Source organism: Antechinus flavipes, chromosome 3 (assembly GCF_016432865.1).
Source record: "Antechinus flavipes isolate AdamAnt ecotype Samford, QLD, Australia chromosome 3, AdamAnt_v2, whole genome shotgun sequence".
NCBI classification, from domain to species: domain Eukaryota; kingdom Metazoa; phylum Chordata; class Mammalia; order Dasyuromorphia; family Dasyuridae; genus Antechinus; species Antechinus flavipes.
This window is the reverse complement of record NC_067400.1, coordinates 585,353,911-585,381,224: the sequence shown is the minus strand read 5'-3', so window position 1 is coordinate 585,381,224 and position 27,314 is coordinate 585,353,911. Positions and strand designations below refer to the sequence as shown.

Genomic DNA, 27,314 nt, shown 5'->3' with positions numbered 1-27,314 from the left:
GTTGAAGAGAGCCACGTTCATCAGAATTGATCACTTATAGTCTTGCCGTGTATAATGACCTCCTGGCTCTGCTCATTTCAGCTAGCATCAGTCCACGTAAGTCTCTCCAGGCCTCTCTGAAATCATCCTGTAGGTCATTTCTTACCGAACAATAATATTCCATAACATTCATATACCATAATTTATTCAGCCATTCTCCAATTGATGAGCATCCATTCAGTTTCTAATTTCTAGCCACTACAAAAAGGACCGCCACAAACATTTTTGCACATGTGAATCCCTTTTCTTCCTTTAAGATCTCTTTGGGATATAAGCCCAGTAGTAGCACTGCTGGGTCAAAGGGTATGCACAGTTTGATAACTTTTTGAGAATAGTTCCAAATTGTTCTCCAGAATGGTTGTATTCATTCACAACTCCACCAACAATGTGTCAATGTCCCACTTTTCCCACATCCCTTTCAATATTCATCATTATCTTTTCCTTTCATCTTAGCCAATCTAAGAGGTGTGTAGTAGTATCTGAGAGTTGTCTTAATTTGCATTTCTTTGATCAACAGTGATTTGGAGCACCTTTTCATATGACTAGAAATAGATTCAATTTCTTCATCTGAAAATTGTTCATATGCTTTGACCATTTATCAATTGGAGAATAGCTTGAATTCTTATAAATTTGAATCAATTCTCTATATATTTTAGAAATGAGGCCTTTATCAGAACCTTTGAATGTAAAAATGTTTTCTCAGTTTATTGCTTCCCTTCTAATCTTATCTGTACTAGTTTTGTTTGTACAAAAAAAAACTTTTTAACTTAACATAATCAAAATTATCTATTTTGTGATCAATAATGATCTCTAGTTCTTCTTTGGTTAAAATTCCTTCCCCCTTCACAAGTCTGAGAGGTAAACTATCCTATGTTCTTCTAATTTATTTATAATTTCCTTCTTTATGTCTAGATCATGAACCTATTTTGATCTTATCTTGGTGTACGGTGTTAAGTGTGGGTCAATGCCTAGTTTCTGCTATACTAGTTTTCAATTTTCCCAGCAGTTTTTGTCAAATAGTGAATTCTTATCCCAAAAGCTGGGATCTTTGGATTTGTCAAACACTAGATTGCTATAGTTATTAACTATTTTGTCCAGTGAACCTAATCTGTGAACCACTGATCAATTAGTCTATTTCTTAGCCAGTTCCAAATGGTTTTCATGACCGCTGCTTGATAATATAGTTTTAGATCTGGTACAGCTAGGTCACCTTCATTTGATTTTTTTTTTCATTAGTTCCCTTGAAATTCTTGACCTTTTGTTCTTCCAGATGAATTTTGTTGTTATTTTTTCTAGGTGCAAAGATAATTTTCTTTCTTTCTTAAATAACTTTTTATTGATAGAACTCATGCCAGGGTAATTTTTTACAATATTATCCCTTGCATTCACTTCTGTTCCGATTTTTCCCCTCCCTCCCTCCACCACCTCCCCCAGACGGCAAGCAATCCTTGCAAAGATAATTTTCAACATTAACATCTATAAAACCTTGTGTTTCAATTTTTTTTCTTCCTTTCCTTTACCCCCTCTTCTAGATGGCAAATAATCCAATATGTTAAACACATGCAGTTCTTCTCTACATTTTCCCACAATTATCATGGTGCACAAGATCAAATCAAAAAGGGGAAAAAATGAGAAAGAAAACAAAAGCAAGCAAACAACAATAAAAAAGATGAAAATACTATGTTATGATCTACACTCAATCCCCACAGTCCTCTCTGCAGATGGTTCTCTCCATCATAAGATCATTAAAACTGGGCTGAATCATCTCACTGTTGAAAAGAGCCACGTCCATCAGAATTGATCATAATATAATCTTGCTGTTGCCATGTATAATGATCTCCTGGTTTTACTCACTTCACTTAGCATCAGTTCATGTAAGTCTCTCCAGGCCTCTCAATTATCCTGCTGATCGTTTCTTATAGAACACTCATATTCCATAAAATTCATGTACTATAACTTATTCAGCCATTCTCCAACTGATGGGCATCCACTCAGTTTCCAATTTCTGGCTACTACAAAAAGGGCTGCCACAAACATTTTTGCACATATGGGTCCCTTTCCCTTCTCTTTAGGATCCAAACAAGCCCAGTAGAAACACTGCTGGGTCAAAGTGTATGCACAGTTTGATAGCTCTTTGAGCATAGTTCCAAATTGCTCTCCAGAATAGTTGAATCAGTTCACAACTTCACCAAGATGTATTAGTGTCCCAGTTTTCTCACATTACTTCCAATATTCATCATTTATTCCTGTTATCTTAGTCAATCTGAGAGGTGTGTAATAGTACTTCAGATTGTCTTAATTTTCATTTCTCTGATCAATAATAATTTAGAACATTTTTTTCATATAATTTCTTCATCTGAAAATTGTCTATTCATGTCCTTTGACCATTTATTATTGGAAAATGGCTTGAATTCTTAAAAATTTGGTGTCAATTGAGTTCATATTTCTAAAGCACTTATCACAGAATTAGGAGCTTTTGATAAATGCTTGTTACTTTCCCCTCTTGTTATTAGGAAACTCTGTAACATTGATGGTGCTTAGTAAATGGTTGCCAAATTAAACTGATTTAGGAAAGAAGTTGGAGAGAGCTTAAAGAAAAATTCAGGTGTCTTGCATAGTCAGAAGGAAATAAGCCTGGAAGAGTTAGACTCACTTGTTTTGGCAGAGAAACAGAAGACCAAGAAAATTTCAAGATGCATCCTAAATGGAGTAGAGTGACTGTACCTGTTCACTATACTATTAGCTTCCAACATTTTAATAGCTTGGCTCCTGATCAATACTTGCTTTATAGATAAAGTAGCTTTGTTGGGGTAGGTGCCCTACCACAGAAATTTGAGTATAGAAGGAAGGTTAGACCCACTACTTAGTAAGGATCTTGCAAGCCTCAATCAGGTAACGGAACCAGAATTGACAAAGGAAGAGAAATAGGGGAAAGGAGAAGAAAAAAGGAGAAAGGAGGAAAGCATGAATACTTAACTGCTTGCAGTTAAGACGAGGACTATTATGCATTTTGTCCATCTCATGGTCCATTCTTTTGTAGGAATTACTTTTTTGAAATAAAAACCAGCTCATATTTCTCCAGAGACAAAAACCAGTATAAAAGCATAGATCACAAATGAAGATTTTGCTTCCCCCACCCCTCAGCTCTCCAAAGAGAGATGGGTGTTGTCAAGGGTAAGTGATGTCAATTCTCTGGGTAATAATGAGACAAGAGAGGAAGAGATGTGGAGAGGGGATAAATCGATCAGGTCCTAGTAGTGATGACAGAGAGGGAAACAGCACAACTCAGCAGGAGCATATCAGATTACTCAAGATGGGTCATCAAGCCAGACAAGAGTTCGCTTTGTGATTGTTTAGTCACAGTCCTAGCACTCTGCACTTGGAATTGGCTGGCTGCTGAGGCTGTGCCCTTTACTCTCTGTATAGCTCTAAAGTCTCTGTATTCCTTCCCTCTATCCAATATAGCTTTTATCTCTTATCATCATTCAGGTCCTCTTTCCCATTAGACAATTATACTTCTCAGCAGTTCATTGTTGATAAGGACCTGTGGAAAAGCCATTTTCTGATACCATCCACTGACTTTCTTCCTAATCTCTCCCCACCAAAAGACACACACACACACACACATACACACACACACACACACACACACACACCACACTCCTCTCTCTCTCTCTTTCTCTCTCTCTCTCTCTGTCTCTGTCTATCTCTCTCTCTCAACTATTTTTGCTTGATGAAAATATTCCTAGTTATGGCCTCACTAATTGTACAGCCCTTGGGGGACAAACTCAAATATCACCCAAGAAGAATGATAAGATTGTTGACTTGGAACTAGATAATAACTGAAAGATCCATATTGATTCAAATATAATTGAAAAATGTTTTACAAAATAAGTAAATATATAGCAAAACTAATGTTAATTGGTGGTTTTCTATGTCATTGTCCTACTGTGGGAACCCTTTTGTGGTTGTGTTTGACACCACTGATCTAGTCCAATGTACCCATTTTATAACCTAAGAAGGTGAGTGACTTGTACATTGTCATATAGCTAGTTTGTAGAATTGAGATGGAATAGAATAGAATATATAATATTGATATAGATATGATATATAATATAGCCTTCATCAGCCTTAATTTGGTGTTCAGAAAGTGTTTCACAAGAGAACCTGATCTTTTCTCCAATCCATGTGCGGTGTCCACCCTTCTTGATGTTCATCACCTCCTATCTGGGAAACTTCACTAACAAGAGAAATCAGAATTGTACAACTCAATGCCTGTCACAAAAGGTGACTGATGTTTATATCTCTTTTTTGAAGAGGGTCTGTTGATGTCTTGACTTGTGCATGAGCTGGATTGAAGTGAGACATAGTTATACAGTCACCAGCCTCACTCTCTCTTCCAGAGTCATCAGTCTGGTGACAGGACAAAAATCAAGATGACCCGCCTTTTATTTCTCCTTTACCTGATGTCAGTGTTATCTTCCTCATTCCTTGATTTGCTCATGTTGATCTTTTGTTAAAGAAAATCTCTAGGTTTTCTCAGTTCAGATGTTCATCCCAGGCATTCAGGATCTTTCACAATCTACCATCATCTTACTTTGTCAATCTTATCTCTTGTGAATCCCTTCTAGACTCCAGCAACACTGGACATCTCACTAGCCTCTAAAAAGTCTTGTACTTTTCCATGTCCACTCCTTTACTCATGTCATTCTCTCTGCCTATAATAGCCTTCCTTCTCTTTACTTGTTGAATACCTCTCTGATATATGGGTGGAGGAATCATCCTTTGAAACAGAACTTAAATAGTGCCTTAAAAGGTGATTAATAGAAACATGTTTGGTATGTGTATGTTGGCAGCAGATTAACACCAGTTGATGAGAGGCATCAAAAGCACAGAATTTGGAGTCAGAGAAACCGAGTTTAAATCTCATTTTTGCTACTATTTTGCTGTTACTACTGGTACTATCACTGCTGCTACTGTTACACTTCCACCACCACCACCATCACTACTACCTCCTTTTCCTCTTTTCTTCCTTTTCCTACTGCTTCTACTATGAATACAGCTATTACTACCACCACTATTCCTATTACTACCATAACCACCACTACCACTGCTCACTATTTCCTTCTCCTACTGCTCTTACTATTTCTACAATTACTGCCACTACCACTACCACTACTAGTACTACTACTACTACCACTACTATTACTACTTGTACCATTACTACTTCCAGCACCACCTCCATTACTATAATTACTGCCATTGCTGTTGTTGCTGCGGCTGTTATTACTACTACTATACTACTATTACTACTTGTACCATCACTATTATTACTATTATTACTTCCAGCACCAGCACCACCACTATTATTATTGCTATTGCTGGTGCTGCTGCTGCTACTGCTACTTTTATTACTATTACTGCTGCTGCTGCTGCTACTATTGCTACTGCTTCTTTTATTACTATTACTGCTGCTGCTGCTGCTACTATTGCTACTGCTTATCATTGCTGCTGCTGCTACTGCTGCTATTGCTACTATTACTGTTGCTGCTGCTGCTACTATTATTGCTACAGTTTATCATTGCTGCTGTTGCTGCTACTGTTAAAATCACTGCTGCTGCTACTACTACTGTTGCTGCTGCTGCTGCTGTTACTACTGCTATTGCTAGTGCTGTTACTATAACTACTACTGCTACTATTGCTAATATATTATTGCTATTGCTGCTGCTGCTGTTACTTCTACTACTTTTGTTACACTGTTGCTGCTTCTACTACTACTGTTGCTACTGCTACTATTACTACTACTGCTGCTAGTGCTACTACTACTACTACTACTACTACTATTAGTACTCATTGGGAGAGATATACTATCATTATCCTTATTTTATAGATGTGGAAAGTAAGGTAAAAAGAAATCAAATGACTTGTCCAGAGTCGCACGAGTAGTAAAGTGTCTTGAGGTCAGAATGGAACTCAGGTCTCCCTGATTCTAAGTGCAGTGTTCTCTCCACTGTGTTGGCAAACACACAGCTATTGCCTGTGAAACCTTAATCAAGTCATTGTCACTCCTTATTCTGAGTTTCCTGACTTCTAAGATGAAGGATCACAATGAGAGCTCGAAGGAACTTAGAGGTTATCCAGCCCAGCACTCTTAATTGGCAGGTGAGAAGCCTGTAGTCCAGAGAGGACCGGGGCTTTTTCTTCACCTACCCAAAGATTTGAAATCAAATCCTTGTACTCCAGACCCAGAGTTCCTTTCATACCCAGCACTGTACAGACTCTTTAGACCAGACTAAATGTCACATGTTTGTGTTCTTTTCCCTCTCTACCACTGGCATAATTTGTGTTTGGTGTTTTTGTTGTTCACCATTAGAATGTAAACTTCTTGAGTGTAGATTTTTTTTTCTTTTTTGTATCCATAGTGCCAAGTATAATACTTGGCATAAAGTAGGTGCTTAATTAGTGTTTATTAAACTGAATCAAGTACGTAGAGGAGAAGCAGAAGTAGACTTGGGTATCCATAATCCCTTATTATTATATTTAGAATTTTGTAATATTCTATCATAGTAGATAGAGCTCTGGACCTCAAATCCAGGAACATCTGGATTCAAATCTTGTCTTTGCTGCTAATCACTTGACTTCCTGGCCATTTCCCCTCCCTTTAAGTTCTAGATAGAATTAATGTTGTACTTTCTCTCATCAATGATATCACTGTATCTGGAATGCACTACATAAACATTTGGTAGAAAAGACTTGGCCTTTAAAAGGTGTTCAATTCTGGCTGATATGAGCACGTACGTGCTTTCCCTTTGAAGTAAGTAGCTTAGAGATGTGTGGAGATTAAGGTGCTCTTGATAAAGGGGGTCCTGGAGACCATTTACAGAGGTGAGTCAGCCTAGTTGGAAGCAGGGGGAGAGGGTCAAGGAAAGATCTCTGGCCTGTTCCCAAACCTCCCTAGTTAGCAAGCAATTGCATTATTAGATTCAGCACTAATTATATATCTACTGTGAGGAATGCAGAAGTAGCTTTGAGATTACAGATTATTCTCCTGAAGACTTAGATAGCTTCTAGTAGCAGAACCTACTTTTAACTCTGGGATTCTGTGTTTCTGAACCTTTCAGAGGAATAGTGACAAGTCAGAGGAGCTGGGTCTGCGGGTAGGAGAGGGCAGAACCACATTTCTTTCTCCTGTTTTCCTTTTCTCCCTCTCCTCCATCCTGTTTTACCCATATTGAGCAAATTTCCTTATGCCAAAAACACAAGATTGATTTTTAAAAAATGAAACGAAACAAAAAACAGGCCCAACCTTTTATTGATACTTCCCCCTCCCTATATCACTGTCACTTCCTAATAACCACTCCCTTCCTCATAACAATGAGGAACAGTTAAAGAAACCAAACCAAAAGTCCCAACAGCAGCAAACTACAGGTATGGATTCCATCATCAGGCCTTTGGAATTGAGGTTGGTAATTTATATTAGAATGCCTAGCTCAGAGTAAGCAATTAATAAAGGTTTGTTGATTGATTGCATTAATTAATCTGAATTCTAATGGCAAAGCAATACTATTCAGAAAAGGTTGGGATGGGTCAGATTAATGGCTTTGGAATTGGAGTTCTGAGGTTTCTTGTCAATTCTTATTGAAAAAAGAGAAAATAGGCTTCCGCATTGGGGTTCATTCCCTTTACACAGAAAATTGGGGAAATAGCGATATTTCACGTTATAACTCCACAGGGTTTTCTTCATACAGTAGGCAGCAGCTTTATCACAGGCACAAATGGCCCTCTGACAACTGGTCCCAGACCCTGTAAATTCAGAGAAATGAAGTGCTGGAAGGGGTGGTAATTTTCTATTTACACCTTTCTCCCTCCCCTGCCAAGCTGAACCCCTTTATTGGGTACCTTGATGGAGAGAACCCCTTCCCCAGAGGAAGCCCCTAGTCTGAGGGGAGAGTACAACCCTAGTTTCTAGGGAGTCTAGGAGCACTGCCCTTCCAGTCATCATGTGAGGCTTCTGCACATCTGGAGTGCTCAGTGGTGCCTCATTATAATGTGTTATCTTACCGCAGATAATGGACCCAGACTGGTACTTGTAGTTGTAGTTCTGTGTTTTGGGTTTGCAGCCTTTCTTCTCCAGCTTAAAATAGCAGCAATCATGGGTGGAACAGCACCTAAAGGGAGGTGCTCTAGTGAATGCTGGAGAAGGATATTCTTTTAGACTTTTGAAATCTCTTTGGAGCTCTTGCCTTTGTCTTTTCCATTAATTTGCATCTCCTGTCAGTGATCCTTCTAGTGATTCCCTGGAAGTTAAGTTTACTACCCTGGCAGGGCTGGGGAACAGCTGCTTACCTGTCAGTAGCATCCTTGGGGGTTCCTTTGCCTCCCAAGCCACAGTGGCAGCCATAGAAGCCATAGTCAAAAATTGCATTCTTTCCCGTGAGCTTCCCAATCATGTTTTGGAATTGTAGCAAGTCCCTTGTACCTCAAATAAGCCTGCAAGAGAGATCAGTGGTCCCCAATCAGACATGACCACTCTTCGGTCTTCACTTTCCACCATTGCTTCAGTCTAACCCTTCCCACTCTTCATCTGAGGGGAGAATCTTGCCCTATTTTCCTTCCAGTTTCTAAGAAGAGACAGTGAAGAATTAATTGGGATTGGCAAGGCTCAAGAAATGGAGAGGACTAGGGAGCCCAAAAGGTGCTGGGGAGAGGAGCTTTTTATACAACCCAGGACTTGTCCTTCCTGGGGCTGATTCATGGGAAGAGGTCAGTTATGTGGTCACTTCTTACCACAGGCCATTAGTACAGCTAGCAGCAAGACTATCTTCATTTTGATGTCTCTGTGGGAGAAAATACAAACCTTATGTCTAGCTGCTCAAGTGAGATCCCCACACTCCTGCTTCACCCCTGGGGTGGCCAACTGCCATCTGAGAGATGGGACTAGGTCCTTAATCTTATTGTAAGGGATTGTAGGAACCATCTACTGCAATCTATCTCTGATCAAAAAACCCCTGTATGAAGTTTGTATTGTCACAGAAACATATTACCCAGACACTGCATCCCTTTCCTCAGTCCCCAACACTCTTTTGTTACACAGATGTACAGTTCATATTCTCTAGACATACAAACCTTGTAATTCAATACAAACAGACCACCTCAATTCATACTCTTATTACAATACTTAGGACTACAGAAATTCAGAGACAAATCAATACATAAAGAACATTACTGGCACAGAGAATTGCACTCAGATCTTCTAAACAAACGATTCTTAATCTTTTTTACATCCCAGTCCTCTTTAGCATTCTATTAATCCATTCTCAGAATCATGTTTTTGGATGCACAAAAAAAAAAAATGGGATTAAAAAGAAAAGCAAATTATATTTTTAGTAGTTATTGAAATATTTAAAAAATTCAAGTTCACACACACACTAGATAAAGAACTCCTTCATGTTCTAAATATACCTACTAATATAGAATCCCACAAACACAGACACATACTCGCTGACTTGGACAAATGTCTTCTGGTCTTTTGGATTCCAGATGCTGTTAGCTGTTTCTTGGTTAAATTGTCCACTGAAGGGCTCTTGAGTCTAATTGGTCCTCAAGGCAGAGAAGCTCCATATATAGATCCAGGAGGACTCTGTTTCCAGTAACACCTCTTGGGGTAAAAGTTCCCAGAAATCTGCCCAACACCAAGAGTCCACGTTGCAGGAAGAAGGGGTGGGGCCAAAATCTGCTTTGGAAATCCAGAAGGAGCTCTTTTGGGTTTCCTAAGAGGTATTCTCCTAGATGGGGAAGACAGTCTCTTTTGAATGAATTCTAAGTGACAGGCTGACCTTTGACAGTCCTTTGGGTTAGATTCAGGGACTTTGTGTCTCAAGGATGGTTAGAGGACATACTCAACTTTCCAACTCATATTCTCCATCCTTCCTCAGACTTTGGACTGTGGCTTTTGACAACTCTGTAAACATTTGCCAGACTTCTTACTCATAGAAAAGACTCAACCACTCATTCAGCACTCCAACAAAGTGGCCACTCTGTACAGAACCCTATATAAGATGTGTTGATTATGATTGGGTGGGAGCAGAGAGAGGAGGAGAGAAAGAAGCTAAAAGAAAAGACAAAAAAATAGAGGTTTGAAAAAGGATGAGATAGAGCTTACATATTTGACTTACTAGGGAGTCGCTAAAATTGATCAAGTAGGGAAATAGAATGATTTTGATAACATGGGATATGTGGGATTAAACATTGTGAAGAGGCCAAAATAATGCCAGTTTGGGGACTAGAAAGGTATTTATATGCTCAGAGGAAATTAGGAAAATCAGAGGGGAGAGGTACTTTGTACATGTTGAGTTTGAGATGCCTTTGGGAAATCCTGTTAGAAGCAGGCATTTTTAAAAATTAAAATTTTTTATTTTCAAAAAAAAATATATATATATATATGGATTGTATATATAGATAATTTTCAACATTTCAAGAGAAAAAGGCAGGCCCTTGATAGCAGGGAATAACACTATCTAGAGAAAGCCTGAATTTTACTGACCAAGGTCCCAGAGACAGGCAGGGAGGGGCACTGATGATCTTTGTCTTTTGATCTTAATTGGGTCTTTTGTACCCCTAAGTGTATCTTTATTATAGCACCACACTATCCAAATGTGGAAACATCATTGATAGCAAATAGTGACGTTCTGAATGCTGTGGATAGATTCACTTACTTTGGCAATATACTTTCCAGGGATGTCCACATTGATAATGAGTTTGACACACACACATTGCCAGAGCCAGCACAGTGTTTGGGAGGCTTTTCCAGGAAAGTGTGGGAGAGAAGAGGTATTAGAATGACTACCAAACTGAAGATCTTCAGAGCTGTTGTGCTGATCTAATTATTGTTTGCCTGTGAAACGACAGTAAATCAGTTCTGTGTGGGTCAGAAACCGTTTAATAAAAAAAGACTGGAGAGATCTCTAGAAGCAAAGCAAAGTTTATTATATGTTCTCTCAAAAATCGTGCGTCCCACCATCGAAGTGACAATCGAAGGGAGGAAGCACTGTAGGGGGCAGGGTCAACGCTTTTAATCCCTAACACAAATTCCCCCTCCCACCACTGACCCTCAAACTTATTGGCTGAGGATCTTACATTCTAAACGAGGGAACTACCCAAGAAATTGAACTTGACCAATAAGTACATAGTTGCCCATATTTGGTTGAAATAGGGAAGATAACAAGACGGGGATTTAAGTATGTCCTTAGGGGGATAACAGGGAGGTGACTTTAAGTATGCCCTTAGGAGGATGGCAGGAAGGAGACACTTTAAATATGCCCTTGACTTAAAGCTTAAAGTCTTTCAGGCCTACTCAAACTTTGAAATAGATGAAGCCTTACTGATTTTCACAACTGTCTTGAAAGATCTCACCTTTTCTCATTCAGTTCCATGTTAGGAAACTGAATTGCTTCCATTTGAATTGTTTTACAAAAATTCTGAAGTTCACCTGGTAGAATAAGATACTAGACATTGAGGTCCTTTTTTGAACTAAACTCAGCATAACTTGGGTTACTCCATTGTTTGAATGCCAAATGTACAATTGGCCAAAAAATTATTTTGTGGAGAACTCACACAGAGCAAGTGTTCACAAAGTGGTCAGAAAAAGAAATACAAGGATACTCCGAATGTTGTACCACAGTTCTCTTAATTGTCCTGACTCCGATTCTAAATTCTCTAAATTGTCCTGACTGGGTTTCCCTAATTGTCCTGACTCTGTTTCCCTAAATTGGTTCTGCCTCAGTTTTCCTAATTGTTCTGCCTCAGTTTCCCTAATTGGTCCTGCCTCAGTTTCCTTAATTATTCTGCCTTAATCCCCTTAGTTGCAAACCTCCTCTCTGATTCATTAAGACTGGTATAACTCAGAGCTTATAAATTGCCAATGTGTAAACTCAGGGGGACTCTAGACATTCTGTCTCTAGCCAGACACTTTCTTAACTCCCAGTTTGTTAGAATTTATGGTTCTATCCCACAAGCTGTCAGAACAGAATTAATGGTTCCAGCCTGGAGATTCCAGATCACCAGAGTTTGGTCTCCACTTACCTGCCTCTGTTTAGCTACTGTGTATAAATATATCATAGAAAACTCACTTTGGCTACTGGATGCTGGCTGGATGCTGGATTCTTAGAGACAATAGTCTCATTCACCCCTGAGACCAAACCGTGGATCCATTTGGTCCCAGTATATCTCTCCCTTTCCAATAAAATATTAAAAAACTCTCTAATCTCTATCTTGCCTCAGTTTCTCTGGCATTACACGAAGGTCTCTCTTAGGAACTTTTTTTTTGGGAGGATTCTGGAAAGATGATAGTGTCAGTAAAATTCAAGCTCTCCAGATTTCCTCCCTAGACAGAATAGATTTGTGCTCCAGGGTAAACAGAGTGGTGAAAAATCAAGAAGACTTAAGGCAGAACTGTGGTCCTCCTGGTACAACCCAAGAAGATCAGAAGAAAGCCCTCTAGACCAGGAATTAATCCATATGAAATGCAAATACTTCTAGGCTAGTTCTAAAACAACCAGTGGGGACCCCTGGGGCTAGCTGGATTTGTCTGGAACCTCAGCAGGAACACAGAAACTTTCACCTCCTGTACTGTGTGTGGAATCCAGAGTCTGAATCCTGGAAGACTGGATGAATCTCAGCTGATTAGGAATGCCAGGCCCAGCTGTGCTATAGAGATGGGGCCCTGGGCCAGAAGGAGCTAGCTCCTGTGAGTGCAGAGGTTGTGGGGCAGGGATGCTGCTGGCTACAAGCACTTGTAGGAGCATGGATGTCTTGGTTTGGTGTTCCAGGTCAAAGAGGAAAGATGAAATGAAGCTACAGTTACCATTTCCCCATCCTACAATTGGAGGTGCTTAAATAATACTTCTCATTAAAAAAAAAAAAATGAACCAGCAAAGAAAAAAGACCCCAACCATAGAAACTTACTATGGGAATAGAGAAGACTGGGGTTCATCTTCAGAGGAATACACTGAAATAAAGTCTCTTCTTTCCCAAAGAGTAACACTAAATGACTCTCTGCCCAGAGAGAATTTATAGAACTCAAAAAAGAATTTAAAAATCTAATGAGAGGAGCAGCTAGGTGGTGCAGTGGGTAAAGCACTCGCTCTGAGGTCAGGAGGACCTGAGTTCAAATCTGGCCTCAGATACTTAACAATTCCTGGTTATGTGGCCCTGGGCAAGTCAATTAACTCCAATTGCCTCAAAAAAAAAATATGACAGACATTGAGAAAAAAATAAAAACCATCCAAGAAAATCAAGAACTACAGCTCCCAAAACCTTTTGAAGAGAAAAAGGTAAACTTTGCTCCTGTTCAACCAGGATATTGAGTATATTTGAAATCCTGGAAACCCAGAAAGGAGAACACTAGCCATCTAGTCTCCTGAAAGGGACCCTACCAAATCACACTCACTACTCAGTGGCATTAAAACTCAATGTCCTTAGTTGGACTCATAACTCTAGAATTACACCAGGTCATTGTTTGTCTTTCCACCAGATACCCCAGGATACTCCTATGAATGTGTAGAGGGCCTCAAATTTCTGTTTAGGAGGAACCCTGTGCCCTTTGACAGGTAGATGAAAAGAGGTGAAATTTGTCATTATGGAGGATCCCTGCTGGGGATCTACTTTTGACCAGCAGAATAAATCCCTTCATGTGAGAGGATGACAACAATATAAGGAGACTGAGAGACAGTTGCATTCTCTGACCTCTCTCCTCTTCTCTCTTGCCTCTGATTTATTTCATTCCCAATTCACAAGTGACATCTGCAGCTGATTTGCTATTCCTTCAAATGGGGGCTTTCAGAGAATTGACCTGCCCCTTCACACTTAAGCATGGTCCTTAACAATTTGTTCTCTCCAGAAAGCAATTGCAAACAAATATTGCAAACAAAGTTCCCTGTGCTAACGATGACAGCATTACTCCTCATCCTTCTCTCTGATGCCTTAAGCTTTGGAACCCACAAATGTGAAGATAATTCCTTAATCAAAGTCAATAGGTGGAGGGGAGGAGAGTCACCCATACCCACAGAGTAACCATCTTTGGTCAAATGCAGTATTTTCAAGAATCCCTCTCCCTAATGTTACCTCTTCAAAACTCTTTGAAGTGGTAAAATAGGTACCTGGAGTGGTAATATGAAATACATTCAGGAGAGTGATAGATTTGAGAGAGCATAATTATAAAACAATGTTATAGAAATAGCATATTATAGATTCAGTGCATGACAAAAAGATGTTATATCAAAGGCATCCATCACAGCTTACAAATGTTTTGCCATTTTATTATGTGAATAGCTTACAGTAGTTAGCAAGGAAAAGGGTTTTAACAATTAAGGGGAAAGACAATTCTTTAGTGGAACTCAGTTAACCAGGAGGAAAAAGATATTGAAGGGAAGACACTATGAAGTTAGACAGAGTGCTGAAAAGGAGTTACACCATGAACAGATCTTTTATAGAGGAAGTTCAATCTCGGGAGTTTGAAATCATAACTTGGGTTTCTGATTGGATAAGTAAAGGTGGGATTTGTAGAGACCTCCACCTGGGATGGAACTGTAATTGTTAAGTCCACTTGAACAGAAGATCTACTTCACAATACCTCATCATTTCCCTTTTTTAATTTGCTAAAGAAATTTAGACAAAAGTGAATGGGTCATCCCTAAATAATAGGGGGTCTAGGAGGCTCCTTGTCAATTCTTGTTGAGGAAGGGGAAAAGAAGCTTCAGCATTGGGGTTTACTCCCTTTACACAGAAAATTGGGGAAGTTGCGATATTTCACATTATAACTCCTCAGGTTTTTCTTCATACAATAGGCAGCAGCTTTATCACAGGCACAAATGGCCTTCTGACAACTGGACCCAGACCCTGTAAATTCAGAGAAATGAAGTGCTGGGAGGGGTAGCAATTTTCTATTTACACCTCTCCCCCTCCCCTGCCAAGCTGAACCCCTTTATTGGGGTTCCTTGATGGAGAGAACCCCTTCCCCAGAGGAAGCCCTTAGTCTGAGGGGAGAGTACAACCCTAGTTTCTAGGGAGTCTAGGAGCACTGCCCTTCTAGATACCATGTGAGGCTTCTGTACATCTAGAGTGCTCAGTGGTGCCTTATTGTAATATATTATCTCACCACAGGTAATGGATCCAGACTGGTATTTGTAGTTGTAGTTCTGTGTTTTGGGTTTGCAGCCTTTCTTCTCCAGCTTAAAATAACAGCAATCATGGGTGGAACAGCATCTAAAGGGAAGAACCCTAGTGAATGCTCTCCTTCTGTCCTATTGGGAAGCAGGTGGTCAGCAAATAGGACACCCAGAGAGGCCATGCAAGGAGGCAACCTGTGGTGGAAGGATCTGGTCTGGGAGTCAAAACACCTAAGTTTAGGATCATATTCTTCTCATCTGTAAATCAAGGGGTTGGACCATCTGTTCTCTATGGTCCTTTTCAGTTCCAAACCCTGTATTTACTGGAGAGTCTCTGATTCTGAAAACTTCTCTATTTTCCTTCTAGAGGATCTCTGGAGGAGATCGTACAGAAAGACTCAGTGGTCCTCAAAGTGTGATCTAGAGATTCCTGGAGATCTCTGAAACTCTTTCAGAGAGTCTTCAAATTTAAAGTTAGTTTTTATTTCTAATGTGGTAAATGTCTATAAATATTATTTGCATTAAAAAATAACTCTCTGAACAGATCCTCAATAATTTTTAATAGTATAAAGATTATGAGAACAAAAGTTTGAGAACCACTGCTCCAAGGAATGCTGGTGAAGGATACTCTTTTAGATTTTTGCTGTTGAAATGCATCTCTGGTGCCCTTTCCTTGTACCCTTTCTATGATGTGGCTAGTGTATAGCCAGATGATGGTGGGTACCAAATGTTGGGGTCTGGTTATGTGAAGAATACACAATAGCCACTCCTTTTGATAAAAGTTAAGCTCATTTAAGGGAAGAGTTTACAGACAAAATGATGGGATTCAATAGACACCAGGAATTGTAAATATGAAATGAGAGTTGGGAGAACATATAAGAGATAAGTTCCTTAGTACAACTCCCAGTTATCAGTAGAAAGGAAGCACTCAGTGAGGTTGGGGCATGCCCTTAGTTGACAGGTTAAATTCTGAAAGGGATTTAGCACCATTAAGAGATAGCTACAAAGAGGAAAAGTGGGGTTGAGAAGCATGGTGGAGTTAGGAGAGATATCATGTCATGGGGGAGGAGTAAGGGCAAAGACACTGGCAGAGCGCCAGTGGCAGATTGACACTGGCAGCAGTGACTCCATGAGCCCTAAATTGTTTTATAGGGGAAATTTAGTCTCAGGGATCTGACATAACTTGGATTTCTGACTGGATAACCTCCAGAAAGTGGGACCACAGAACTAAACTGATGTCCATTGTCAGGAGTCTTCTTTCTGCCTGCTCCCAGGGAATAATTTTTATCAGTTCTTCAGTTTTTCTCTCTGCCAACCACACCCACCATTTAGGACCTCATCATAGTGAATTCTAAAGAAGTTAAGGTAACAGTCCTGGCAGGGGTGGGGAACAGCAGCTTACCTGTCAGTAGCATCCTTGGGAGTTCCTTTGCCTCCCAAGCCACAGTGGCAGCCATAGAAGCCATAGTCAGTCAATGCATTCTTTCCTGTGAGCTTCCCAATCATGTTTTGGAATTGTAGCAAGTCCCCTTGTACCTCAAATAAGCCTGCAAGAGAGATCAGTGGTCCCCAATAAGACATGACCACTCTTCGGTCTTCACTTTCCACCACTGCTTTAGCCTGTCCTTTCTCACCCTTCATCTAAGGGGAGAATCTTGCCCTATTTTCCTTCTAGCTTTTAAGAAGAATCAGTGAAAAATTAATTGGGATTGGCAAGGTTCAAGGATTGGAGAGAACTAGGGAGCCCAAAAGATGCTGGGAAGAGGAGCTTTTTACATCACCCAGGAGTTGTCCCTCCTGGGACTAATTCACGGGAAGAGGTCAGTTATGTGGTCACTTCTTACCACAGGCCATTAGTACAGCTAGCAGCAAGACTATCTTCATTTTGAAGTCCCTGTGGGAGAAAATATAAACCTTATGTCTAACTCCTCAGATGAGATCCCCACTTTCCTGCTTTATCCCTGCGGTGGCCAACTGCCATCTGTGGGGTGAGACTAGGTCTTTAATCTTATTATAAGGGATTGCAGGAACCATCTACACCAACCTATATCTGATCAAAAAATCCCTGCATGAAGTTTGTATTGTCACAGAAACATATTACCCAGATACTGCACCCCTTCCCTCAGTCCCAAACACTGTATGTACAATTCATATTCTCTAGACACACAAACATTGTAATTCAGGTACAGAAACAAACACTCAAGACTATCTCAATTCATATACTTCTTACTTTTCTGGTACAAAGAGCTGTGCTCAGACCTTATTCAGATCCATAACCTTTTTAACATTCCAGTCCTCTTTGGCAGTCTGATGAAATCTTTGAACCCGTTCTCAAAATCATGTTTTTAGATCATAAAATATATATAGGACAATAAAGTAAACCAAATTATATTGAAAGTAGTTATTGAAATATTTTAAAAAATACAAGTTCACAGATACCAAATAAAGAACTCCTTCATTCTTTAAATATATAAAATAATATAGAATCACACAAACACAGATGTGTACTCTGCCTTGGACAAATGTCTTCTGGTCTTTTGGGCTCCAGATACCTTCAGCTGTTTCTTGGTTAAATCTATCCACTGCAGGGCTCTTGAGTATAATTGATCCTCAACACAAAGAAGCTCTATATATAGGTCCAATGGAACTCTATCTCCAACAACTTTTGAGGGTGGCTGAGAGTTCCCACCTTCTGGGTGTGATAATTCCCAGAAACCTGCCAGTACCCTAGAGTCCACCTTGCAGAAGGGGTGGAGCCACAGTCTGCTTTGGGAGTCCACAAGGAAGCTCCTGTGTCTCTTAGGAGCCATTTGCCCAGAAGGGAAAGGCAGTCTCTTGATGGAATTATAGGTGACAGGCATATTAGAGAGAGACAGAGATAGACAAATAGTGAGAGAGACAGAGATATGAGAATCGTATATATAGAACTATGAGCCATTTTCATGAAGAGGAGAATTAAAGCCCTGGTGAAGTGATAAAAGTTTTTTTTTTTTTTTTTTTTTTTTTTTTTTTTTTTTTAACAAGGAAAGGGGATACAAATAGGGCTTTTCTTGTGGAGTAGAGGGTTGGCATGATATCCTGGCTTTCACATTGAATATGGTGATTGCGGAGTTATAAAGGTTTTATAAATACAAGAAATTCAACTAACAATTCAATCAGAAGCCTCCTCCTGGGGACTTTAATAAAGTTCCACTTAATAAACAAAAGATCCAATTAAGATTAAAAGGTCAAGGTGAAGTGGAAAAAAAATCCTAGAAAATTGTCCTGGAGTTATAGAACATAAGGGGAAAGTAGAAATAGAAAAAAAATCCACCGATCATCAACTCAAAGAGATACTTTGTGGAAAACACATAGGAACATTATTGCCCAATTTTGATACTCCCTATCTCAAAGAGAAAATTTTGCAAGAAACAAGAAAAAAAAACAACAATTCAAATACACTGGAGCTACCATTAGAATTGTATAAGACTTATTAGTAGCTACAATAAAAGACTGCAAGTCTTGGAATCATATCTACAGACAAGCAAAAGAACTATGCCTTTGGCCAAAAATATCATATCTAGCAAAATTATCTATAATTTTGAATGAGAAAAAATGGACATTCAACGAACTTGCAGATTCAGGACTTTTTATCAACCAAACTTGAACCTGACAGAAAATTTAACATATAAGAGCCAACATCAAAGAGGAATTGTAAGGAACTCAACATGGACAAATTGTTTAAAAATGGGTAAATTGTTTATTTTTCTTTAACATGGGAAATGTATATTTTATATTTAAGATTTACATCAACAATAGGGTAAGCTCAAAAAAAAGATTGACAAAGATTGGTAAAAATAGTAATCATGTTATACAAATAAAGGGCAGAGGAAAAATAGACAGAGACATTAGTGGGGGAGGAGGGATCATAGTTCTGAAAACTTAATCACATCAGAAATGGTTCAATAGGCAACACTATGTATATACCATGAAGGGTATAGCACCCTCCAAAATCTATTAAAAAAAAGTGGGGAGGGATAGGTGGATGGGGAAACAAAGAATGAGGGAAGAAAACAAGGGAGGGATACATGGGTTGGGGGAGAGGTTAATAGTAAATCAAATTATGGAACAGAATTGAATGAAAGCGTCATCAGTGATAGAATAGACATGTGTGTATCTGGTGTGTGTAAGAGACATATATATATATATATATATACCTACATATATATGCATAAATATATCTTTTCTTAACTGTAGCCTGTTTAGAGGTAGTGGGTGAGGAAAGGGGAAAAAATAAAGTAAAAAAGGTGCACAACAGAGAACAAAAGAACAATTTGCAAGGGAGTAAAGAAAAGACAGACATGAATATAATTTCTTCTATTATTATACATACTTTCTTAAATTGGTTTTTGTTATATATTTTGAATCTTCCTTGATGCTCTGCTGTACACATGATAATGTTCTCTTTTCTTTTGATTTATTTTGTTTTGTATTGCTTTTCTGTTTTTCTTTTTTCTTATTTTTTTTCTTCAAATAAAATAAACTTGGAAAAAAGTAAAAAATATATATATCAAAAAAAGAAAAGGAAAATAATCTTTTTATTTGATAAAAACTGCTTGGAAAATAAGCTATATGGCAGAAATGAGGTTTAGACCCACCCCTTACACCATTTTCCACAATACATTTCAAATGGATATATGACCTTAATATTAAAGATCATACTACTTAAAAATTAGAAGAGAAGCAGATCATCTACAACTATGGCTAGATGTGAGTTTTTTCCTCCATCTTCTGAAAGAGAATGTCTTATTGTGGCATAGAGTGTAGCAAATTTTCATACACCCTTTTTTCCTCCAACATCCTCACAACCTATATCTTTTTTTTTTTTTTTAAATAACTTTTTATTGATAAAACCTATGCCAGGGTAATTTTTTACAGCATTATCCCTTGCATTCACTTCTGTTCCAATTTTCCCCTTCTTCCCTCCACTCCCTCCCCCAGATGGCAAGCAGTCCTTTACATGCACAACCTATATCTTATAGCACAACAGTAGGCTCTGTTCTTTAAGGAAGTCTCCTTACTTCATCTTTTCCCCTACCTCCACACCCTTTTAAATTTCTGTAGAATGAAGGTGAACAGTACAAGATAAGAAGATCAATTGGAACTATATTTTCTTTCCCCCTCCCCCAACTCACCTCTCTTTCAAACTTGCCTGTTTTCATGGAAGGAAATACTGTACTTCAAGTATCCCATTATCTTATAATGCCAGAGAAACTGAGGCAAGAGATTGGTTTACAATCTTTTAATGTGGAGAGTTTTTTAAAGCTAACTGACTGAAAGGAACTCATGTTAAAAAATCTTTTGGCCTTGAAGAACTGAGGCAGGGAACTTTTATAGCTAACTAGGATTTGCAAACAGAATAACCTGAGTATACAATCTTATAGGGGAAACAAAGGCAGATAAGGAGGGGTGAGAATACTGGGTGAGCGGACAAGCCATAATTCCAGGAAAGGATCATAACTACTCCTGACAGGATAAGGCTCAAGATAAGAAGGTCAAGGGCAGGAGAGAGTAAGGCAAGGAGCAGTTCTCAAAAGGAAAGGGAATATGACTGTTAGGACATGTATGCTTATATTGTATTTAACATGTACTGGTCAACCTGCCATCGGGGGGACAGGATGGGGGAAGGAAGGGAAAAATTGGAACAAAAGGTTTGGCAATTGTCAATGCTGTAAAATTACCCATGCATATAACTTGTAAATAAAAAGCTATAATAATAATAATAAAATCTAAATTGGTTAATAAATTCCCTATACATCCAAAAAAAAAAAAAAAAAGGATCCTAGCAAGAATCATCGAGATAATGCACCTGGATTTTATTACACAATGGAATGTAAAGTGCCAGAGCTCCAAAGTTTTTCCTGACTCAATTCTTCCAGTCCTAATGGCAAGGAAAAAAAGGGAGCAGGATGCTGTAATAATTTTATTCAGGTCATGACAATTCAGGGCATAACAATCTCAGCTTCTTCCTTGTCCTTAAATAATGACTTAATTAAAACTTGTCTCTTTAAGGAAATGATTTCTTAATTGACAAGTTTGTTATTCTTTTCTCAAACTTAGTCTTTTCTGACTTCTTTGCAGCATTTGATATTGTTGGAGAGAGGAGGTGTTGGACTCCAAAAGTATATTGAGATTATGGACTGGTGTCTTGGGGTACCTCTAAAGAATTTATAGATTTAGATCATCTCCAAATCAAGGGGCAAAATTTTTATTTTATTTCATTTTTTAATTGAACTTTTTTATTTTCAAAACATATACAAGGACAATTTTTCAACATTGACCCTTATGAATGGGACTGAGTGGAGATTTCTTAATCTATGAGACTAGGCCTAAATTACATGCTCCATATTCCCAGAGCAGAAAGGTCAGACTAAGTCAGTGAAGTTACAGGAAGTGAGGTGACCCATAGGAAGCAGACAACATTGGTGACCATTGGTCAAGGATGGTTAAGTCCAATGAAAAGGCTTAGGTCTTTTGCTATTTAAATCCTGACAAGTTGGAAGCTTGTCAGGGTCCATGAGCACACATGATGGGAGCTGGAAAGCCTCCTGGGTGTGCTGGGCCTCTCTCTGCAGGGACTAAATAAATGCTTTCTCTTTGTACCTAAAGATGTCTCTGATTAGTTAATTTAGGGAAGGGGGTCTAGCACTTGTCCCACATACTTGTGAAATCTTGTGTTCCAATTTCCTTTCTCTTCCCCCCTTCCCCTTCCGTAGATGGCAAATAATTTAAGATGTATTAAACCTGGTAAAATATATATGTAAATCTAATATAGACATACATATTTATACAGTTATCTTGCTGCACAAGAAAAAAATGTGATCAAAAAGGAAGAAAAATGAGAAATAAAGTAAAATTCAAGCAAACAACAACAAAAGAAGTAAAAATGCTATGTTGTAATCCACCCTCAGTTCCTCAGGGTATAGATGGCTCTCTTCATCACAAGATCATTGGAATTGGCCTAGATCATCTCATTGTTGGGAAGAGCCATGTCCATCAGAATTGATCCTCATATAATATTGATGTTGCTGTGTACAATTGATGAGAGCAAAACTCTGATCTGAGACAGTCCTGTAAAGTTATGTAAAATCACCAACAAAAAGTTATACAAACTCAAATAATCTCACATCCTTTCGAGACAGGAAGATGAGTCTTTAGAGAATGTTTCCTTTCATATACAAACTCAAATGGTCTTGTATACAGAATGTCAATTCTTAGATTCCTGTGTAAAATAGGTCTTCAGAAAATGTCTCTTTGCAAATCACTTCTCTCTCTTGAGAATGATATTGCCCACCAAGGAAGCTTTCTCTTGGTGTTTCTTTAACAATAAAAGCCTTTTTTATCACAGACTTTGAGTTAGTGAATTTTCTTTGCTGCAAACCATGCCTTGGAGAACAAGGAAACTCTCCAGCATTTCTGACACATTTCTTTTTTGATACCCTGCTCTCATCACAATGATCTCCTAGTTCTGCTCATTTCACTCAGCATCAGTCCATGTAAGTCTCTTCAGGCCTCTTGGAAATCATCCTGCTCATCATTTCTTTTCTTTTCTTTTCTTTTTTTCTTTCTTTTTTTAAATAGCTTTTTATTTACAAGATATATACATGGGTAATTTTTCAGCATTGACAATTGCCAAACCTTTTGTTCCAATTTTTCCCCTCCTTTCCCCCACCCCCTCCCCTAGATGTCAGGTTGACCAATACATGTTAAATATGTTAAAGTATAAATTAAATACAATATAAGTATACATGTCCAAACAGTAATTTTGCTATACAAAAAGAATTGGACTTTGAAATAGTGTACTATTAGCCTGTGAAGGAAATAAAAAATGCTGATGGACAAAGGTAGAGGGATTGGGAATTCTATGTAATGGTTCTTAGTCATCTCCCAGAGTTCTTTCACTGGGTGTAGCTGGTTCAGTTCATTCCTGCTCCATTGGAATGATTTGGTTCGTCTCATTGCTGAAGATGGCCAGGTCCATCAGAATTGATCATCATAGAATATTGTTGTTGAAGTAAATAATGATCTCTTCCTGCTCATTTCACTCAGCATCAGTTCATGTCAGTTCTCCAGGCCTTTCTAAAACCATCCTGCTGGTCATTTCTTACCGAACAATAATATTACATAATATTAATATACCATAATTTATTCAGCCATTCTCCAATTGATGGGCATCCACTCAGTTTCCGGTTTCTGGCCACTACAAACAGGGCTACCACAAATATTCTTGCACATACGGATCCCTTTCTCTTCTTTAAGATCTCTTTGGGATATAAGCCCAGTAGTAACACTGCTGGATCAAAGGGTATGCACAGTTTGATAACTTTTTGCTGCTCATCATTTCTTACAGAACAATAATATTCCATAACATTCATACACCATAACTTATTCAGCCATTCTCCAACTAATGAACATCCACTCAGTTTGCAGTTTCTAAGCAAAATTTTTATTACCCTGAAGCAACAGCCTAATTCTATAAGGGTTTTTACAAGGAAAGGAGGTAGGGTGCAAATAAAATTTTTATAAATGAAAAATAACCTGGGAAAGGAAGTTTGGCATCATATTCTGGCTTTCTAATTGGATACAGTAACTATGGAATTATGATGGATTTGTCAATGCAAAGAATTCAGCTAAGAATTCTATGGGAAACCTCCTCCTGGGGTGGGGTTATAATAAAAGTCCACTTAAAGAAAAAATGATCCAATTAAGATAAAAATCTTAAGATAATAAGTGCTCTTTCCTCTTGCCTCTGGGAACTTGGGCTGTAAAATTCAGGCTTTTTCTGGATAGTGCCACTCCCTCCTATCAAAGACTTGCCCAAATCAAGGATGTGGGGGAGTCTTTTCTCTTCCACCCATATCAATACATTCTCCTTCCTCTCTACCTTTTTTTTTTTTTAATTATAGCTTTTTATTGACAGAACATACGCATGAGTAATTTTTTGCAACATTTTCCCTTGCACTCACTTCTGTTCTGACTTTTCCCTTCTCTCCCTCCTCCCCCTCCCCTAGATGGCAAGTGGTCCTATACATGTTAAATATGTCACAGTATATCCTAGATATATGTGTGCAGATCTATACAGTTCTCTTGTTGCACAAGAAGAATTGGATTCAGAAGGTAAAAATAACCTGGGAAGAAAAACAAAACTGCAAGTAGTCCACATTCATTTCCCAGTGTTGCTTCTCTGAGTGTAGCTGATTCTATCCATCATTGCTCAATTGGAACTGAGTTAGATCTTCTCTTTGTCAAAGAAATCCACTTCCATCAGAATACATCCTCATACAGTATTGTTGTTGAAGTGTATAATTGATAAGGTCTAGATTTAGGGAACCAAAATGAGATTAGGGTTTCTGGTGTTCAGGGAGTTAAATGATAAGATCTAGTGGCAGGTTCAGGATTCAGGGAACCAAATGGAGAGGTTTGGCTCTCCTATAACCTCTTGGAATTTGGTGCAAGAATAGGGAGTTTTGGGAACTCCATTCTGGCAGTGCAGAGGTTCTCTGTAAAAGAATTTACAGACCTGAAAACCCTAGATTTATAAAAGAGGTTTATTATGGGGATTGGGAGTAAGGTTAGAAATCCTGACAGAGAGGTATAAAGTCTGGTTAGGGAAATAGGTTAGGGTAAAGAGAGGGTGGCACTGGAAAGAGTATTCCAGTGGACAGAGGCTCCTTGGCATCCCAAGTATGGCATAGCTGGCATGTTTGGAATTTCTGCAAAGAGGGTTTTAGTTTGGCTCTTTTATAATGGAAGCTTTAGCTGAAGGGAATTTGTGGGTGGAGTCCCAAGTTGGCTCTTCCTTGGGGTTCAGCTTAACCTGGAACTTGAATTGAATTCAATGAATTTCAGGACTGAGCTGACCCCACCTAGATAACAAGGAGTTTGTCCTTCAGTGTGAGGTCCCTCACTGAGACAGAGTTGAAGGAGATTTTCTCCCTTAAGGATTTTTAGTGTTTTGGGGTCCCCTCTTCATAATGATCTCCTGGTTCTGCTGATTTCATTCAGTGTCAGTTCATGTAAGTTTCTCCAGGCCTCTCATCCTGCTGGTCAATTCTTACAGAACAATAATATTCCATAACATTCATATACCACAGTTTACCCAAACATTCTCCAATTGATGGGCATCCATTCATTTTCCAGTTTCTAGACACTACAAAAAGGGCTGACACAAACATTTTGGCACATGCAGGTCCCTTTCCCTTCTTTAATATCTCTTTGGGATATAAGACCAGTAGTAACACTGCTGGATCAAACCTCCTTTCTATTTGAGAAGGGCAGAAGCTGATTCCAAAGTTTACTATCCTGAAAAATTGCTTATCAAATTTCTTTTAAAATAGTTCTTCGTTGCCTAGATCAAACCAGTTGTTTCAGCTCCTGTGCTATCTTCCTGTATCTCTGTGTTGACTTAATTGTGAACACAGGGAGCTGTACTAGAGAAAAATGGTATTCAGGAACTGGTATATGGAAAGCACCAGAATTTTTGCCCTCACCCCCAGGTTTTCTTCTGCCAGGGAGCTTGTTTTGATTTGCCAGTAATTTAAAAAGTAAATTTCTTAAAAGGCAGAGCTAAATTGAAACTGAAGTTTTCCTTCTTTGTCCAGACTAAAAAACAAGTTACTGTCTTTGACAAGATTAGACTATTGGGACTCCTTTTTTTACTTCCATTATACCTAAAATAATCTCTATAGAGGGGTCTTAGAGTGGTGACCTAGACACTCAATAAGACTTCAGTAATAACATAAACTTGGAGTGGCAACCTTCTAGTGAGAAAAAAAAAAGGTGTGGCTAAGAGTTCCTGGAAATATTCTTATTCCAAAGGTGGAGCCAGAAGAGAAAGCGAGTTCTTTCCCACTTTTAGCTTTATACCTTACCTCAAGGCATGGAAAACTAAATCAAACTCTATAGTTTTATATATATATATAAATCTCCTGTCTTTCCTTTTGTCTTCCCTAGCCTTATTGTTCCTAAATAGCTTTGTTTTCTTCTTGACCTCAGTGCTCTCTCAATCCATTATTATTGTGTTCACAGCATTTTCCTTTAAGTAAACAATGATCTTGTAATGAAGAGAACCATCTACACCCAGAGAGAGGATTGTGGGAACTGAATATGGATCACAACATAGCATTTTCACTCTTTTTTTTTGTTGTTGTTTGCTTGCATTTTGTTTTCTTTCTCATTTTTTCTTTTTTGATCTGATTTTTCTTGTGCAATCATTGAATTCAATTCAAATTCCAGCTCAAGCTGAGCCCCAAGGAATAATTTCTTGTGCAAATTGTATAAATATGTATACATATATTGGATTTAACATTTTTTTTTGCCATGTTTGAATTACAATATTGGATTACTTGCCATCTAAAGGAGGGGATTGTAATGCTGAAGAAACTTAGGCAAGATAAGGATTAGAGAGTTTTAATATTTTATTTGAATTTCTGAGAGGGAGAGATTTTCTGGGACCAAAGGATCCATTTTGGTCCCAGAGTTCATGTCTCAAAACATTCAGCAGCAGCTTCAGCATCAGCATCAGCATCAAATGTGAGATTCCAATGAAATATATATATATATATATATATATGTATGTATATATATATGTGTGTGTGTGTGTGTGTGTGTGTGTGTGTGTGTGTGTCTCCAAGATCAGTATAGCAAGGCATGGGGTGGAGTCCAAGAATTGGTAAATGGTGGGAATTTCCAGGGACTGACCATAAATCTGGTTCTGACAGGGGGGGAGGTGAGGACCATAAATTATTACAAATTGGGAGTAAAGGAGATAGTCAAACTAGAGACAAGAAGTCTAGATAGATAGAGATAGAGGATGTTAATTAAGTATCTGAGATAGGGCATCTAGAGTCTTATCTTTTGGAATGTCAGAGTGGCCAGCTACAGCCCTAATTATCTCAGTCCTAATGGTCAGGAGGGGAGTTGCAACCAGGGGGACTGAGGCAGAATGATTCAAGGAACTGAGGCAGGACAATTTAGGGAAACTGAGGCAGGACAATAAAAGGGAACTGTGGCACAACAGGATGAGGGGAAAGGGGCAAAATTAGGAACACAAGACTTTGCAAGGGTCAATGT

At 38.6% G+C, this 27,314-nt stretch overlaps 2 protein-coding genes across 2 annotated transcripts; both read right to left on the bottom strand.

Annotated features, from left to right (window-relative positions):
* Positions 1-7,332: 7,332 nt before the first annotated feature.
* LOC127555785 (phospholipase A2, membrane associated-like) lies at positions 7,333-9,647 on the bottom strand. The gene is given in 6 exon segments (XM_051988392.1): positions 7,333-7,842; positions 8,101-8,207; positions 8,386-8,509; positions 8,512-8,529; positions 8,827-8,876; positions 9,538-9,647. Coding segments are annotated over 5 exon segments (525 nt in total). The 5' UTR covers positions 8,867-8,876; positions 9,538-9,647; the 3' UTR covers positions 7,333-7,606.
* Positions 9,648-14,333: 4,686 nt separating this feature from the next.
* Positions 14,334-17,809, bottom strand: LOC127555787 (phospholipase A2, membrane associated-like). Its single transcript, XM_051988397.1, has 5 exons — positions 17,756-17,809; positions 17,048-17,097; positions 16,606-16,750; positions 15,194-15,300; positions 14,334-14,934 (listed from the first exon to the last, which is right to left on the bottom strand). Exons 2-5 carry the CDS (start codon positions 17,085-17,087, stop codon positions 14,792-14,794), a joined length of 435 nt encoding a protein of 144 aa, XP_051844357.1. The 5' UTR covers positions 17,088-17,097; positions 17,756-17,809; the 3' UTR covers positions 14,334-14,791.
* Between the last annotated feature and the right edge of the window lie 9,505 nt (positions 17,810-27,314).